Source organism: Dendrobates tinctorius, unplaced genomic scaffold (assembly GCF_039654945.1).
Source record: "Dendrobates tinctorius isolate UK_male_01 unplaced genomic scaffold, ASM3965494v1 ptg000016l, whole genome shotgun sequence".
Taxonomy (NCBI): domain Eukaryota; kingdom Metazoa; phylum Chordata; class Amphibia; order Anura; family Dendrobatidae; genus Dendrobates; species Dendrobates tinctorius.
Genome location: NW_027361684.1, coordinates 65904639 through 65921287, shown reverse-complemented (window position 1 = coordinate 65921287; position 16649 = coordinate 65904639). Strand labels below are relative to the sequence as shown.

The 16649-nt window shown below is 41.2% G+C and overlaps 1 protein-coding gene across 3 annotated transcripts in view; it reads right to left on the bottom strand.

The window, feature by feature from the left end:
- Positions 1–16649, bottom strand: part of LOC141080602 (acetylserotonin O-methyltransferase-like) — a 141596-nt gene that overhangs the window by 13266 nt on the left and 111681 nt on the right. For all 3 annotated transcript variants that reach the window (XM_073565938.1, XM_073565939.1, XM_073565937.1), the window contains 2 exons: positions 14423–14563; positions 1647–1769 (listed from right to left, as the gene is read on the bottom strand). In XM_073565938.1, the coding sequence (XP_073422039.1) occupies positions 1647–1769; positions 14423–14563 (264 nt within the window). The remainder of the gene's footprint in view (positions 1–1646; positions 1770–14422; positions 14564–16649) is intronic.

Genomic DNA, 16649 nt, shown 5'->3' with positions numbered 1-16649 from the left:
GAATTCATTGGAGAGTGTAGTTTGTAAAATGAGTTCAGATATAGGGGCTTTCTGTTGTTCTGGCACCTCAGGGACTCTGCGCATGGTGTGACATGGCACCCTCAAACCATTCCAGCAAAATCTGTACTCTAATATGGCACCTCTTCCCTTCTGCGCTTTGCACTGTGCCTCAAAAGTAGTATTCGTCTACATATGGGGTATCGGCATACTCAAGAGAAAATGCACAGCAACTTTTGGGGTCCAATTACTTCTATTACCCTTGGTAAAATAAACAAAAATGGATCTGAAGTAATTTTTGTGTGAAATATAGTTAAATATTCATTTTTTTTTTAAACATTCCAAAAATTCCCGTGAAGCATCTGAAGTGTTAATAAACATCTTGAATGAGGCTCCGAGCCCCTTGTGGGGAGCAGTTTTTAGAATGGTGTCACTTTTGGGTATATCATATAGACCCCTCAAAGTGACTTAACCTTTAACCATTATAACTTCCTAACAAAAAAAAAAAAAAATTGGTTCCAAAATTGTGCTGATGTAAAAGTAGACATGTGGGAAATGTTACTTAATAAGTATTTTGTGTGACATTTCTCTGTGATTTAAGGGCATGAAAATTCAAATTTGGAAAATTACAAAATTTCCAAATTTTCGCCAATCTTCAGTTTTTTCGCAAATAAATGCAAGTCATATCAAAGAAACAATCTCAGAATCACCAGGATCCATTGAAGCGTTAAAGAGTTATTCCCTCATAAAGTGACAGTGGTCAGAATTGTAAAAATTGGCCTGGTCAATAACATGCAAACCACCCTCGGGGGTAAAGGGGTTAACCCTCAGGTGGGTCACAAAATTGTATAACATTGGGCTGAGTAAATGAAAAATTACTATTTTTTTTTTCCATTAAAATGTTGATTTGGCCCCAAGTTATTTTAGGAGAAAACAAACAGTACAATTTCTTATGTAATTTCTACGGAGTACGAAAATACCCCATGTGTTTTCGAAAACTACTTTTCAGTCACAGTGCAAAGCTCAGATGGGAAGGATTGCCATTTTCATGGTTTGGTTTTGGAATTTTATCCACTGGCTGCATAGTTGGTTCCAGTGTCTGCTGAGCTATTGCCTTTTCTTCCCTGTCCAAATGCTGATAGTTTGAAAGCCCAACAAGCGCCAATGTTTATTTACTGTCATTGGTCGGAATAGGTAACGTATTCAGGTTTAGTAACATTTTGTATTGACTGACAGCACTGTAGTTGTTGAATAATAAAATTAATCATCAAAAATACAAATTGCATAATAATTGTGCACACAGTATGTAAAAGGCACTAAAGAATGTGGGTCACCCAAAAATAATTGACATATAAAAGGAAAATGTAAAAAGCCAAATTAAAATTTTAATAAAATGAACCAATATCTTGATAGGCTATGGGACAGGTCTGCCTCAAAATAAGTGCAAGTTCCAAAGGTGGGACCCTCATCTATTAGACTTTATGGCATGAAGATTTGACATACTGTAATTTTTTTGTTATTGGTTATTTTTTATTATTTTTGTTAAAGATAATGAACTTATGGTTAAAAAAAATTTGTACCTGCTTTTAGTTTTCCTGTCTATCACATTATCGCATTTACATTGTCATTTTCCTACAGTGTGAGCTCACCGGATCTACAAGACTGGTATATCTTCCGCAGCAGTGTAAGGCATTTTTCTTCTGTCCAGTCATGAATAATCCTGGCCATAATAAATAGGTCTGCCTCAGGAATAGGATCATTAAATAAGTCTCCTTTTGATAAAGAAGGAAATACATTGTAAAACATAAAAATTGAAGACAATACAGGCATAAAATAATAAGAAATTGTTTTTTCTTCCATGAGTCATAACTTTTTGCTATTTTTCCAAGCTGCAAGAGTTCTAAGAAAGACAAGATTATAAAGTTTTGAAAGGCATCATTCATTTGACGTTACATTAGTACCATTTTAGAGTATGTACATTTTCTTGATCGCTTTGCGGGTATGTGCGCACGTCGCGGATTTGCCTTTGTAAAATTCTGCGTGTATTCTGCCTCTCTTGGCAGAAAACGCAGTTGAAAATCTGCACGGTTTTGATGTGGATTTTCATGCGGTTTTCTCTGCGGATTTGCCTGCAGATTTCTAAGTTAAATAAAGTTATATTATTTAACAAAAAAAAATTGTGATGCCATTTCCTTGTCCAACCTCTTCTTTTACATTCTCCATTGAAGACCATAATATCATTACATACTATGTGTTCAAATATAATATTTATATACACAAAACAAATAAGTGAAAATAATATTATATATACTGTATATCTAAAATATGACGCTGGGAGCTTCACTCTGTCCGAAGCCTTTATAGACTGCGCAAGCGTGACACGCCTGCGCAGTCTGGCTCCAGACAGAATAAGGCACCCAGCGTATGGCGCCAGAGATGGTGGTACGCGTAGACACTGAATGCATGCCGCGTTCTCCGGTGCCATACTTACATATTTACCTGACCGGGAGAGCGTAACCACGGCACCTCTCTTCTCGTCGGAGAATGGGGCAGGAGATAGTTGTCGGAATCGCGCATGCGCATAGCGCTATCCGGTGCCATTTTACTGAAGAAACATTTGCAGTGTGTCTTCAGCAATATGGCGCCATACAGCGCGGTATGGGCATGCGTGTACTCTGGCGTCACACTCCTTCCCCGACCTCCGGCAGAACGGGACAGTGCTGGAGCACAGGGAAGACAGGTGAATATAAATGTTTGTTTTTTTATGTGTGCAGTTTAATAGGGATGAGAGGATCATACATATCAGGATAGGGGGGTGAGGGGGATCATGCATATCAGGATAGGGGGGTGAGTGCACCATGCATACCAGGAAAGGGGGTGAGAGGACCATGCATACCAGGAAAGGGGGGTGAGAGGACCATGCATACCAGAATGGGGGTGAGGGGACCATGTATACCAGGATTGGGGATGAGGGCACCATGCATACCAGGATTGGGGGGTGAGGGGGTACCATACATCCTAAGATAAGGATGAGGGGGAACATGAATACCAGGATTGGGGGATGAGGGGACCATGCATACCAGAATTGGGGGGTGAGGGGACCATGCATACCAGAATTGGGGGGTGAGGGGGCCATGCATACCAGGATTGGGGGTGAGGGGACCATGCATGCCAGTATAAGGATGAGGGGGTGCCATGCATACCAGGATTGGGGGGTGAGGAGACCATACATGCCAGAATAATGATGAGGGGTCCATGCATACCATTATAGGGATGAGGGTGCCATGCATACCAGGATAGGGATGAGGGGGCCATGCATACCAGGATAAGAATGAGGGGGCCATGCACAGCAGGATAGGGTTGAAGGGGTACCATGCATATAAGGATAGAGATGAGAGGGCCATGGTTACCATTATAGGGATGAGGGGGCCATGCATAGCAGGATAGGGATTAAGGGATACCATGCACACCAGGATATGAGGGGGGCAGCACACACCAGGATGGGAGACCATATACCAATAAAAATGCTTGCCACCCGGGCATACAACGAGTTCATAGCTGGTATACATATCTACATTATATATATAAATATAGCTCTGGCAAAAATTAAGAGACCACTTCCAACTGTTCAGTTTGTCTGATTTTTCTCTTTATAGATATATTTTTGAGTAAAATGTAAAATTGTTCTTTTAGTCTACAAACTTCTGAAAACATGTCTCCGAATTTCCAAGCAATAACTTCAGGTTTTCTTTTTCTGAAAAGGAGAAATGGTCAAAATAAAAAAAGACAGCTTTTTCAGACATCAAATAATGCAAAGAAAACAAGTTCATAATCATTTAGAAACAGCAATACTAATGTTTTAACTTAGGAAGAGTTCAGAAATCAATATTTTGTGGAATAACCATGATTTTTAAAGACAGTTTTCATGCGTCTTGGCATGCTTCCTACCAGTCTTTCACACTGCTTCTGGCGCAAAAATTTAAGCAGTTCTTCTTTGTTTGATGGCTTGTGACTATCCATAATCCTCTTGATTACATTCCAGAGGTTTTCAATGGGGTTCAGATCTAGAGAATGGGCTGCCCATGACAGGGTTTTGATGTGGTGGTCTCTTAATTTTTGCCATAACTGTATATATGTATATATATCTATTTATATAATTGCCTTGTAATGTTTTCATTTCCAGTTCTGTCCAGATGTCACCGTATCCCAGAATTCTAAGCGTAGGAAGTTCACCAACCGCCACAATGGGACACCCAAGTGACAGCTGTCTCAATATGGAAACTGCTGCTGGTACCAACCTACTGCGCTGTACCACCAGCGGAACACTGTCGCACCACACACACACACTCTATACACCGTATGCACCACACACACACACACTCAGGAAGAGAAAGCAGATAGGTGGGTGAGCACATGTGGGAGAGATTCTTAACGGTGAAAAGCCTGCCTCTATCATGACATTACCACCCTCCTGATGCGATAGTATTGGGCTTCCATCTAGTAGATATACTGTATATATATATATATATATACACACAGTATATATATATATATATATATATATACACACACATAAATATATATATATATATATATATATATATAAAACCACTGATAATTTTCAGTTTGTCTGATTTTTCCCTTTATAGGTATATTTGAGTTAAATGTAAAATGCTCTTTTATTCTATAAACTACTGACAACATGTCTCCAAATTTCCAAGCACTAAATTTTGTATTTATTTTGAGAAAATGAGAAATGGTCAAAATAACAAAAAATGCAGTGCTTGGAGAACTCAAATAATGCTAAGAAAACAAGTTCATAATCATTTAGAAACAGCAATAATAATGTTTTAACTCAGGAAGAGTTCAGAAATCAATATTTTGTGGAATAACCATGATTTTTAATCACAGCTTTCATGCATCTTGGCATTCTTTCCACAAGTATTTCACATTGCTTTTGGGTGACCTTATGCCACTCCAGGTACAAAAATTTAAGCAGTTCTTCTTTGTTTGATGGCTTGTGACTATCCATCTTCCTCTTGATTACATTCCAGAGGTTTTCAATGGGGTTCAGGTTTGGAGATTGGGCTGGCCATGACATGGATTTGATGTGGTGGTCCTTCATCCACAGATTGATTGACCTAGCTGTGTGGCATGGCGCATTGTCCTGCTGGAAAAAACAGTCCTCAGAGTTGGGGAACATTGCCAGAGCAGAAGGAATCAATTGTTTTACCAGGATAACCTTGTATGCGTCTTGATTCATACGTCCATCCCCACATCATCACCGATCTGACACCAAATTTCACAGTGGGTGCAAGACACCGTGGCTTGCACACCTCTCCAGGTCTCCATCTAATCATTAAATGACCAGGTGTTGGGCAAAGCTTAAAATTACACTCATCAGAGAAGATTACCTTGCTCCAGTCCTCTATGGTCTAATCCTTATGGTCTTTAGCAAACTTCAGCCTGGCTCTCCTTTGCTTCTCATTGATGTGAGGCTTTTTTCTAGCTTTACTTGACTTGAGCCCTGCATCTAGGACCCTGTTACAAACTGTTCTTGCCATGCAATTTACCCCAGCTGCCATTTGCCATTCCTTTTGTAGATTACTTGATGTCATCCTGCGGTTGCTGAGTGACATTCGAATGATGACTGTCATCCTGGTCAGTGGAGAGTCGTTTTCACCCTCTGCCGGTCTGTAGCTTTGTTGTCCCCAATGTCTGCTGATTAACCTTGCTGTAATGGCCTACCATCTTAGAAATTTTAAGGATGGAGGCAACATGACGCTTACTGTATCCCTCTGCTAGTAAAGCCAGAATTGAGCCCTTCTTTTCCTCACTCAAAACTTTTCTTTTCAAATCCTTTGGCATGGTTAAAAGTTATTTTTTCATTCCTATTACTTTTGGGATATTACTAGCACTTGTTTGGCCATCCAGCTTGTTCTATTGCAAGAGGATTGTGAACACCACAGCAGGGTTTTTTATACTTTCCTTCGATAAATAAGATTTGTTCAGGTGATCACCTAATCAGAAGCACATTAAGTAGAATGAGGAGTACCCTGGTTGGAATGCAACTGACATTGGAATGGAATGGCTGTCAGACATGTAGAGAAGCTGATTTTTATAAAACTGTGCGGTGGTCTGTTATTTTAATGTTTACACAAACAAAACATATATAAGTACTGTATATATATATACAGTACAGACCAAAAGTTTGGACACACCTTCTCATTCTAAGAGTTTTCTTTATTTTCATGACTATGAAAATTGTAGATTCACTCTGAAGGCATCAAAACTATGAATTAACACATGTGGAATTATATAATTAACAAAAATGTGTGAAACAACTGAAAATATGTCTTATATTCTAGGTTCTTCAAAGTAGCCACCTTTTGCTTTGATTACTGCTTTGCACACTCTTGGCATTTTCTTGATGAGCTTCAAGAGTTAGTCACCGGAAATGGTTTTCACTTCACAGGTGTGCCCTGTCAGGTTTAATAAGTGGGATTTCTTGCTTTATAAATGGGGTTGGGACCATCAGTTGTGTTGTGCAGAAGACTGGTGGATACACAGCTGTTAGTCCTACTGAATAGACTGTTAGAATTTGTATTATGGCAAGAAAAAAGCAGCTAAGTAAAGAAAAACGAGTGGGCATCGTTACTTTAAGAAATGAAGGTCAGTCAGTCCGAAAAATTGGGAAAACTTTGAAAGTGTCCCAAGTGCAGTGGCAAAAACCATCAAGAGCTACAAAGAAACTGGCTCACATGAGGACCGGTCCAGGAAAGGAAGACCAAGAGTCACCTCTGCTGCGGAGGACAAGTTCATCCGAGTCACCAGCCTCAGAAATCGCAGGTTAACAGCAGCTCAGATTAGAGACCAGGTCAATGCCACACAGAGTTCTAGCAGCAGACACATCTCTACAACAACTGTAAGAGGAGACTTTGTGCAGCAGGCCTTCATGGTAAAATAGCTTCTAGGAAACCACTGCTAAGGACAGGCAACAAGCAGAAGAGACTTGTTTGGGCTAAAGAACACAAGGAATGGACATTAGACCAGTGGAAATCTGTGCTTTGGTCTGATGAGTCCAAATTTGAGATCTTTGGTTCCAACCACCGTGTCTTTGTGTGACACAGAAAAGGTGAACGGATGGACTCTACATGCCTGGTTCCCACCGTGAAGCATGGAGAAGGAGGTGTGATGGTGTGGGAGTGCTTTGCTGGTGACACTGTTGGGGATTTATTCAAAATTAAAGGCATACTGAACCAGCATGGCTATCACAGCATCTTGCAGCGGCATGCTATTCCATCCGGTTTGCGTTTAGTTGGAACTTCACTTATTTTTCAACAGGACAATGACCCCAAACACACCTCCAGGCTGTGTAAGGGCTATTTGACCAAGAATTAGAGTGATGGGGTGCTACGCCAGATGACCTGGCCTCCAAAGTCACCAGACCTGAACCCAATCGAGATGGTTTGGGGTGAGCTGTTCCGCAGAGTGAAGGCAAAAGGGCCAACAAGTGCTAAGCATCTCTGGGAACTCCTTCAAGACTGTTGGAAGACCATTTCCGGTGACTACCTCTTGAAACTCATAAAGAGAATGCCAAGAGTGTGCAAAGCAGTAATCAAAGCAAAAGGTGGCTACTTTGAAGAACCTAGAATATAAGGCATATTATCAGTTGTCACTTTTTTGTTAATTATATAATTCCACATCTGTTAATTCATAGTTTTGATGCCTTCAGAGTGAATCTACAATTTTCATAGTCATGAAAATAAAGAAAACTCTTTGAATGAGATGTGTCCAAATTTTTGGTCTGTACTGTATGTATATATATATATATATATATATATATATACACACACACATACACATATATACACACACACATACATACAAAAATCCTACTTGCCCATAAATTGTAGGCTTAGAGGCTTTGCCCAGTAGTGACATGTTTGTACAAAATTGTTGGCTTATAGTGTAGAGCAGGGACCCATCAGAGGGAGGTCACCTTGCCATGGTTGACGGGCATACATGAATTGGCCAATTTGTGCACTAAGAACCTTCATTTTTCATCTATTACTATAGGTAAAAAAATGTTTTGTAAAAAAAGTTTTAAAAATTTTGAGAAGTTTAATCTAAAGTGAATGTTTTTAATGTCTTTCTGTGTTTTCACATGGCCTAGATTCATGCACATGTGCTGCTGTGTTCTTTTTTGTATATATATATATATATATATATATATATATATATTTATTATATATATTTTTGGCACACTGCTGCAATGCAGGTAGGTGCATGCTCCACTAGATGGCAGTAGAGAGAAAGCGGGACTGCACATAAACAGAGCTGGCCTGCAGTGCAGCAGTGAGGTTACCACAGGTGGCAGCAGAATAGTCAGACAAGCCAGGTCAAATCCCAGATTGTAGCGCAGTACCAAATAAATAAGCAAACTCACGGTCAGAGACAAGCCAGGGAATCAGTAGTGGTCAGGAACGAATAGGCCAAAAGACAAAGGACAGAAACAGGTAAGGATACAAGCTAAGTCAAAACCAGGGAGTCAGCACACTAAAGGGAAACAGCAAATGCAGCAGGACAAATCAGATCAATCAGAGTCAGCTACAGCAGCACTAGGCAAAAACTATAACTGACATCGCCTGCAGGAAGCAGCAGTGATAAGTAGCCAAACCGAACCCAGACAGAGGCTGAGAAATGTTAACTCTTGACATGACCAGACTGGGAAAAAGGGAAAACAGGACTCAAAACCTGGTCTGGATCATGACATATATATATATATATATATATATACTAGCTGAAGAGCCCGACGCTGCCCGGGCATAGTAACTAACTGTGGTTAGTTATATCAAATTATAATTATCCTCCATCCCTTAGTCCTGTGCCATGTACCCATCATACATATCCCCCATCCCATAGGCCCGCACCCATATGCCCATCATACATATCCTCCATTCCATAGGCCCGTGCCCATATACCCATCATACATATCCTCCATCCCATAGGCCCATGCCCATATACATATCCGCCATCCCATAGTCCCATGCCCATATACCCGTCATACATATCTTCCATCCCATAGTCCAGTGCCCATATACCCATCACACATCTTCCATCCCATAGTCCCATGCCCATATACTCATCATACATATTCGCCATCCCATAGTCGAGTGCCCATATACCCATCACACATCCTTCATCTCATAGTCCCATGCCCATATACCCATCACACATCCTTCATCTCATAGTCCCATGCCCATATACCCATCATACAAATCCTCCTTCCCATAGTCCCATGCACATATACCCATCATACATATCCACCATCCTATAGTCCCGTGCCCACATACCAGTCATATATATCCTCCATCCATCCCATAGTCGAGTGCCCATATACCCATCACACATCCTCCATCCCATAGTCCCATGCCCATATACCCATCACACATCCTCCATCCCATAGTCCCATGCCTATATACCCATCATACATATCCTCCTTCCCATAGTCCCGTGCCCATATACCCATCATACATATCCACGATCCCATAGGCCCATGCCCATATACCCATCATACATATCCTCCATCCCATAGTCCCATGCCCATATATACCCATCATACATATCCTCCATCACATAGTAGAGTGCCCATATACCCATCATACACATCCTCCATCCCATAGTCCCGTGCCCATATGTACTCATCATATATATCCTCCATCCCATAGTAGAGTGTCCATATACCCATCACACATCCTCCATCCCATAGTAGAGTGCCCATATACCCATCATACATATTCGCCATCCCATAGTCCCATGCCCATATACCCATCATACATATCCTCCATTCCATAGTCCAGTGCCCATATACCCATCTCACATCCTCCATTCCATAGTCAACCATTATGACATCATAATGAGCGGTGGGGCTTGCAACCTATGATGAATCAGCGCCGCCATGGCAACCATTATGACATCATAATGAGGGGCGGGGCTTGATACGCACACACTTTTTCCCCATTATGTAGATGGGGCATTATGACATCATAATGAGGGGCGGGGCTTGACGCGCACACACTTTTTCCCCAGTATGTAGATAGGGGCAAAATTGTTTGGTTAATTGGAACGCGCGGGGTTAAAATATCGCCTCACAACATAGCTTCGGACGCTCTCGGGGTCCAGACGTGTGAGTGTGCCAAATTTTGTGGCTGTAGCTGCGACGGTGCGGATGCCAATCCCGGACATACACACACACACACATACATACATACATACATACACACATTGAGCTTTATATATTAGATATATATGTGTATATATCTAATAAATAAAGCTCAAAGTATGTATGTATGTATGTATGTATGTATGTATGTGTGTGTGTCCGTGATAGGCATCCGAACCGTCGCAGCTACAGCCACAAAATTTGGCAGTGTCACACGTCTGGACCCCAAGAGCGTCCTAAGCTATGCTGTGAGGCGAAATTTTAACCCCGCGAGTTCCAATTCACCAAACAATTTTGCCCCTATCTACATACTGGGGAAAAAGTGTGTGCGCGTCAAGCCCCGCCCCGCATTATGATGTCATAATGCCCCTATCTACATAATGGGGAAACAGTGTGTGCGTATCAAGCCCCGCCCCTAATTATGATGTCACAATGGTTGCCATGGCGACGCTGATGTCATCATAGGTTGCAAGCCCCGCCGCTCATTATGATGTCATAATGCTTGACTATGAGATGGAGGATGTGTGATGGGTATATGGGCCTGGACTATGGGATGGAGGATATGTATGATGGGTATATGGGCACAGGACTATGGGATGGAGGATGTGTGATGGGTATATGGGCACGGGACTATGGGATGGAGGATATGTATGACGGGTATATGGGATGGAGGATATGTATGATGGGTATATGGGCACGGGACTATGGGATGGAGGATATGTATGATGGGTATATGGGCATTGGACTATGAGATGAAGGATGTGTGATGGGTATATGGGCACTCGACTATGGGATGGCGAATATGTATGATGGGTATATGGGCACAGGACTATGGGATGGAGGATGTGTGATGGGTATATGGGCACAGGACTATGGGATGGAGGATGTGTGATGGGTATATGGGCACTCGACTATGGGATGGCGAATATGTATGATGGGTATATGGGCACTTGACTATGGGATGGAGGATATGTATGATGGGGATATGGGCACGGGCCTATGGGATCGTGGATATGTATGATGGGTATATGGGCACGGGACTATGGGATGGAGGATAATTATAATTTGTTATAACTAACCACAGTTAGTTACTTACTATGCCCGGGCAGCGCCGGGCTCTTCAGCTAGAATATATATATACACACACACGCACACATACACACACACACACACATATATATATATAAATACACAGTATATATGTATGTGTATGTTAGCCAGATACCCTCATTAATAAAATTGTGCATAGTCAAATAAAAGACACACACGAAATTTGTGTGAAATGCAATATCTGTTTATTGTTCTAAAATTAAAAAAAAATTGCTTGGGTTCCCGCATAATTTTCATAACCAGCAGAGGGAAAGCCGATGGCTGAGGGCTAATGTTAATATTCTGGGAAGGAGCCAATAGCCATAAAGGTTCCCAGGCTATTAATATCAGCTCACAGATGTTTGCTTAGCCTTTACTGGCTAGTTTACAGGGGAACCCCAGAAAAAAATTGACATGGGGTCCCCCTGTAAAATCAAACCAGCAAAGGCCAGGCAGATAGCTACGGGCTGATAGTAAATAGCCTGGCAAGGGGCCATGTATATTAGCACCCTCCAGGTTAAAAACATCAGCTCTCAGCCGTCCCAGAAATGGCAAATCTTATAGATGCGCCAATTCTGGCACTTTGCCTTGCTCTTCCCACTTGCCCTGTACTGGTGGCAAGTGGGGTAATATTTGTCGGGTTAATGTCACCTTTGTATTGTCCAGTGACATCAAGCCCACAGATTAGTAATGGAGAAGCATCAATAAGACACCTATACATTCCTAATCTTATAGTTATATGGTAAATAAAAACACAGCCAGAATAAAGTCCTATATTAGAAATAATGACACAGACTCCTTTATTGAATCTTAATTTATCATACTTACTGAATGCCCAATCCCCAAATCCCTCGATCTCCTGCAACAACACAAAAAAGTAAACCAACAAAAATACTCCCTGTCTGACGTAGTCCATTTACCGAGGGTCACACGACGATCTCATGTGTAGAACAGCCATATCAGGACCCGCCTCCGGTGATAAACTGATAGGAGATAATCGCTCTTGTAGTGTATCGCTGAGAGTTCACTTGACTTCGTGCTCTCACTTATGGCACTACCTCTGTGTGAGAATTTTCTCACACAGCAGTGCAGCAAGTGACAGCACGAACTCTGGTGAACTCTCACGGCGGTGCAGTGACACCCTGCGGGAGGATCACCTCCTGTCAGTGTATCAACTGGGGTCGGGTAGAGCGGTCACATTTCCTGATGTGACTGTTCTACACAAGATCATCATGGGACACTCATTATTAAATTGACAACAACGGAAAAATAAGTATATGTTGGTTTATTTTATTTTTGTTGCAAGAGATCGAGGGCATCGAGGATTAGGTGATTGGTGAGTATGAATGTGTTTTTTTTGTTTTACAATTGAACACAGTCGCTGGATGATGGGACTACTATCTCATCATCGGCTCATGCTGTTAGTGTTATATGTGACAGAAGACATAGCCGGATGGAAGTAGTAGTCCCATCAGACAATGCCTGGCTACACACAGACATCCACAGACAGAGACCCGCAGACAGACATACACACAGACACACGCAGACAGACACAGATAGACACGCACATATTCTCAGCTCACACAGTTTCCGCCCACACACTCTCCCTTCTTCCTTTCCGCAGCGTTTTTGTCAAGTAAATCCACAGCTAATCCGCAGACCTTTTTACACCTGCGGATTTGACTGACTCAGTGTAAGTCAATGCGTGCAGAAACGCTGCAGATCCGCAAAAGATTTGACATGCTGCAGAAAATAAAATGCTGAGCACCAGTGCAGAATTTTCCACAGCATGTTCACACCAGTTCTGGATTCCCATTGACTAACATTGCTTGATCTACCCTTTGCGGATTTGGTGTAAATCCGTGTGGAAAAAATGCTGCGAATCCACAACGTGTGCACATAGCCTTAGCGTCTTTTTAGAGAGATGCGAAGTGAATGAAAAACATTCAATTTTTTTTCTTTACAGAGCCTTTGTCCCAAACTGGGCTTCACTGAAGTAAAAAGATGGTCTAATGGGGACTTAAGTAGCCATTGGCTGCCACAGTAACACATTGGAACCCTGAATGCATCACAAGGGGTCGAATGGGCAACAATACTGATCCCCCACTACCTCCCAGTATCTAACCATTTAAATGTTACAGTCAGTGCCTGACAGCAGCTTATAGTGGATAAATCTTGATCTGTCTCAACTGTTAGAGACAGGTACAATGGTACATGGTTTGGATTCAGCTCATGGAGAGCTCTACATCCTGCACCTGATATTTAATGTACTTATACGTCACATGTCAGGATGGGGTTAATCAATCATAGATTATTTCCGTAATAGCACAAAGTTTAGAAAGGAGATGTCTGCTCTATTCACATTCTGCAATTTTTTTTATCTTAAAATATAATTTCCATTTCATGTATTTTTGACATATCTACACGTACACTTCAATTTTGATAATTCTCTTAGAAATTTTTAGATCAGCTGTGTAGCTCTGCATATAACCAGGCTAAGTGTTCACCTTAGTCAGTCTGCTGAATGTTGAGCAACGTGTTGAAGCTGGTGAGTGACAAGCCAAAATGTGAGCTGTAGGTGGGAGAGAGACAAACCTGAGTCGCGCTCTGAAGAGAGACTGCACAGGTCAGATAGGAAACCTAAGCAGTTTATGTGTTGAAGCAGCAGAGTAACTTGTGGAAGCTCCATCTTGTTTAGAGTGAACTGTGCATGGAGTTGATCATTTCTGTTTGGCGCTGGAAGCTGCTGGAGCTCGGCCTACAGGGGACGCCAAAACTGGTAGGAACATACAGTACCTCTTCTTCTGCGTATAAAGTTTGATCCAGGAGAAAGAACTGTAATTTATTTAGCTGAGCCAGCACTGACACATATCTGCCTTGTACATGAACTGTGAATGCTGCCTAATGCCTACATGAGACAAAGGTCATTTTAATTAAACTTAAACCTCAAGCTACAGATTCCGTGCCAAAAGTCAGTGACAAAGTACATTGTCCTCCATAAAAAGCCATGTTATGCTGTATATCTGTACACTGAATGTACCGCTAGTAAGCCATTACACATATCTGAAATATTCTTCCTTTTTATAACCAATGAAGTTTTATTTACTGCACCTTCAAGGAAATATATCTGTTGATCCTTATCTGTTATAAATCGTTTCTTAGCTGTTTCCACAACTTTGGGCAGGTCCATTATGGTGACTGTTGACTCATTGTATCTAGATACAAATTGTTTTGCAAGAGCTCCTGAACATCCTAAAAGAGAAAAATAGTTTTCCATGTAAAGTGCTGACACATATATATGTATATATATATATACTGCTACAAAGTAAGAATAATTTCAAAATTGCATTTTGATAATTAATAAACTATTATCAATTCTAAGTAAAACAATAGAGAAATCTAAATGACATATTTGGTGTGACGGCCCTTTGTCTTCATAACAGCATACATTTTTCTTGGTATGCTTGCACAAAGTCAGGGATTTTGAAGCATTATAGTCAAATATGATAATGATCATCATCATCTTCATATGTAATTTGAATACAGTCATTAACTGAAACAGACACAGCTGTGTAGGAGGTGCAAAACTGGGTGAACAAAAGGCAAACTCTGCTACAGAGGTGAGGTTGTGGAAGTCTGTTTCATGTCTCATAGGTTCTTTGTATATTGCAGCTTTGCACTTTGTGTGCTTATTTAATCATTGTTTTGCACTTTACCATATTGCATTATTTTTTATTTATTTTTTCCACTTAGGCCTGTTTCACACTTCCGTTTTTGAACATCAGTCAAAATCCGCCGGTTTTTGAAAAAAAACGGATCCGCCACTTTTTTTGGCGGATCCGTTTTTTTCCCCATTGAGTTGCATTACCGGCGGATCTTAACGGATGGCCATCCGTTGGATCCGTTTTTTTGCGGATCTGCCAAAATTTTTGCGTGCGCCGACATGCCTGGACGGACCCTGCAAGGTTTTTTTTGCTGCAGGATCGGCAATTTACAGTGCGCATGCCCAGAGAAAGGAAGTCAGCCGGGAAATTAACCCTGAAATCCTTTCTGGTGGACGAAAAAAATTCTCTCTCTCTCTCTCTCTGCGGTTCCTTTAAAATTCTTAATTCGGCGGATCTGTCAAAAAAATGGATCAGGTGGCATCCATTCACATCAGTTAGGAACGGATCCGTTTTCCGCCTTTTTGGCGGATTTTGACTGACACAAAAAACTGAAGTGTGAAACTGGCCTTATTCACTCTTATCACTGTTTACCAGAGGTTTTCATATGGACTTTTATAACCTTTGTGGGTTATTATATATGTCTATTTAGCACTATATCTTTTATATTGTATCTTTATTGATCCTGTATATGCACACATTGCTTTTTAGCTTTTGAACTTTTAATATTGTCTTGCCATTATGCCTATATGTTCATCTAAATAAACATTGTTATTACACAAATTTCCTGTCTGGTATTCTCTATCTATTCTGTGCTCTTGGTATTGGGTTTTGCTCATGTTAAATATATGTACGCATGACGCATGCGGATCTATGCGGATCAAACGCTGAGCACACAGACGCAAATGTGAAACCAGCCTAAGAGATGGGCAGGATGGCTACTCACCATACCTAACCTCACGGATGCGGTTCCGCAGGTTAAATGTCCGGCCACTGAGTTTTCTTTCTGTCTCTGTGTCTGGAGGCAAGAAAGTTCCAAAGAGATTGTTTATGTGAGATTGTGCTGAACTGTGTTGTACTCTGAGCACACAGTTTCCCGCAGGCAGAGGATTATTGGCAATAATGGTCAGAGCCTTCAATCTGCAAGACTGACATGTACATGTTTATAAAGTAGACACAAACACATGGGCCATGCACACCGCGAACAAGCCTGTATGGCAGTGTTGACACCACCAAAAGGTGTGAACATTGTCATACAGACTTGTTCGCTGTGTGCATGGCCCATGTGTTTGTGTCTAATTGGTTTCTTGTTTTTGCAAGACTGGGGAGTATTTTTGTGCGCTTGTTTTACTGTTTTTTTCTGTGTTTCATGTTTATGAAGTAGTTTAAGTTTATGCTGGAATAATGGTGTGATGTGTGAATTACATATATACTGTACTTGTGTGATATGTGAACTGTGTATATACTGTACTTGTGTGCTCTGTAATTGTGTGATGGTTGTGCTGTGCTTGTGTCAGATATCCACTGTGGTTGTTTGTGTATTGTCCTTGTATGATGTAGTCACTGTGCTTATGTGACATTTGTGCTGTGCTTGGTGATGTGTACACTGTTTGTGATGTGAGCGTGCTTTGTTTATGTGATGTCTACTCTGTCTTTGTGTGATGTGTGCATACGTT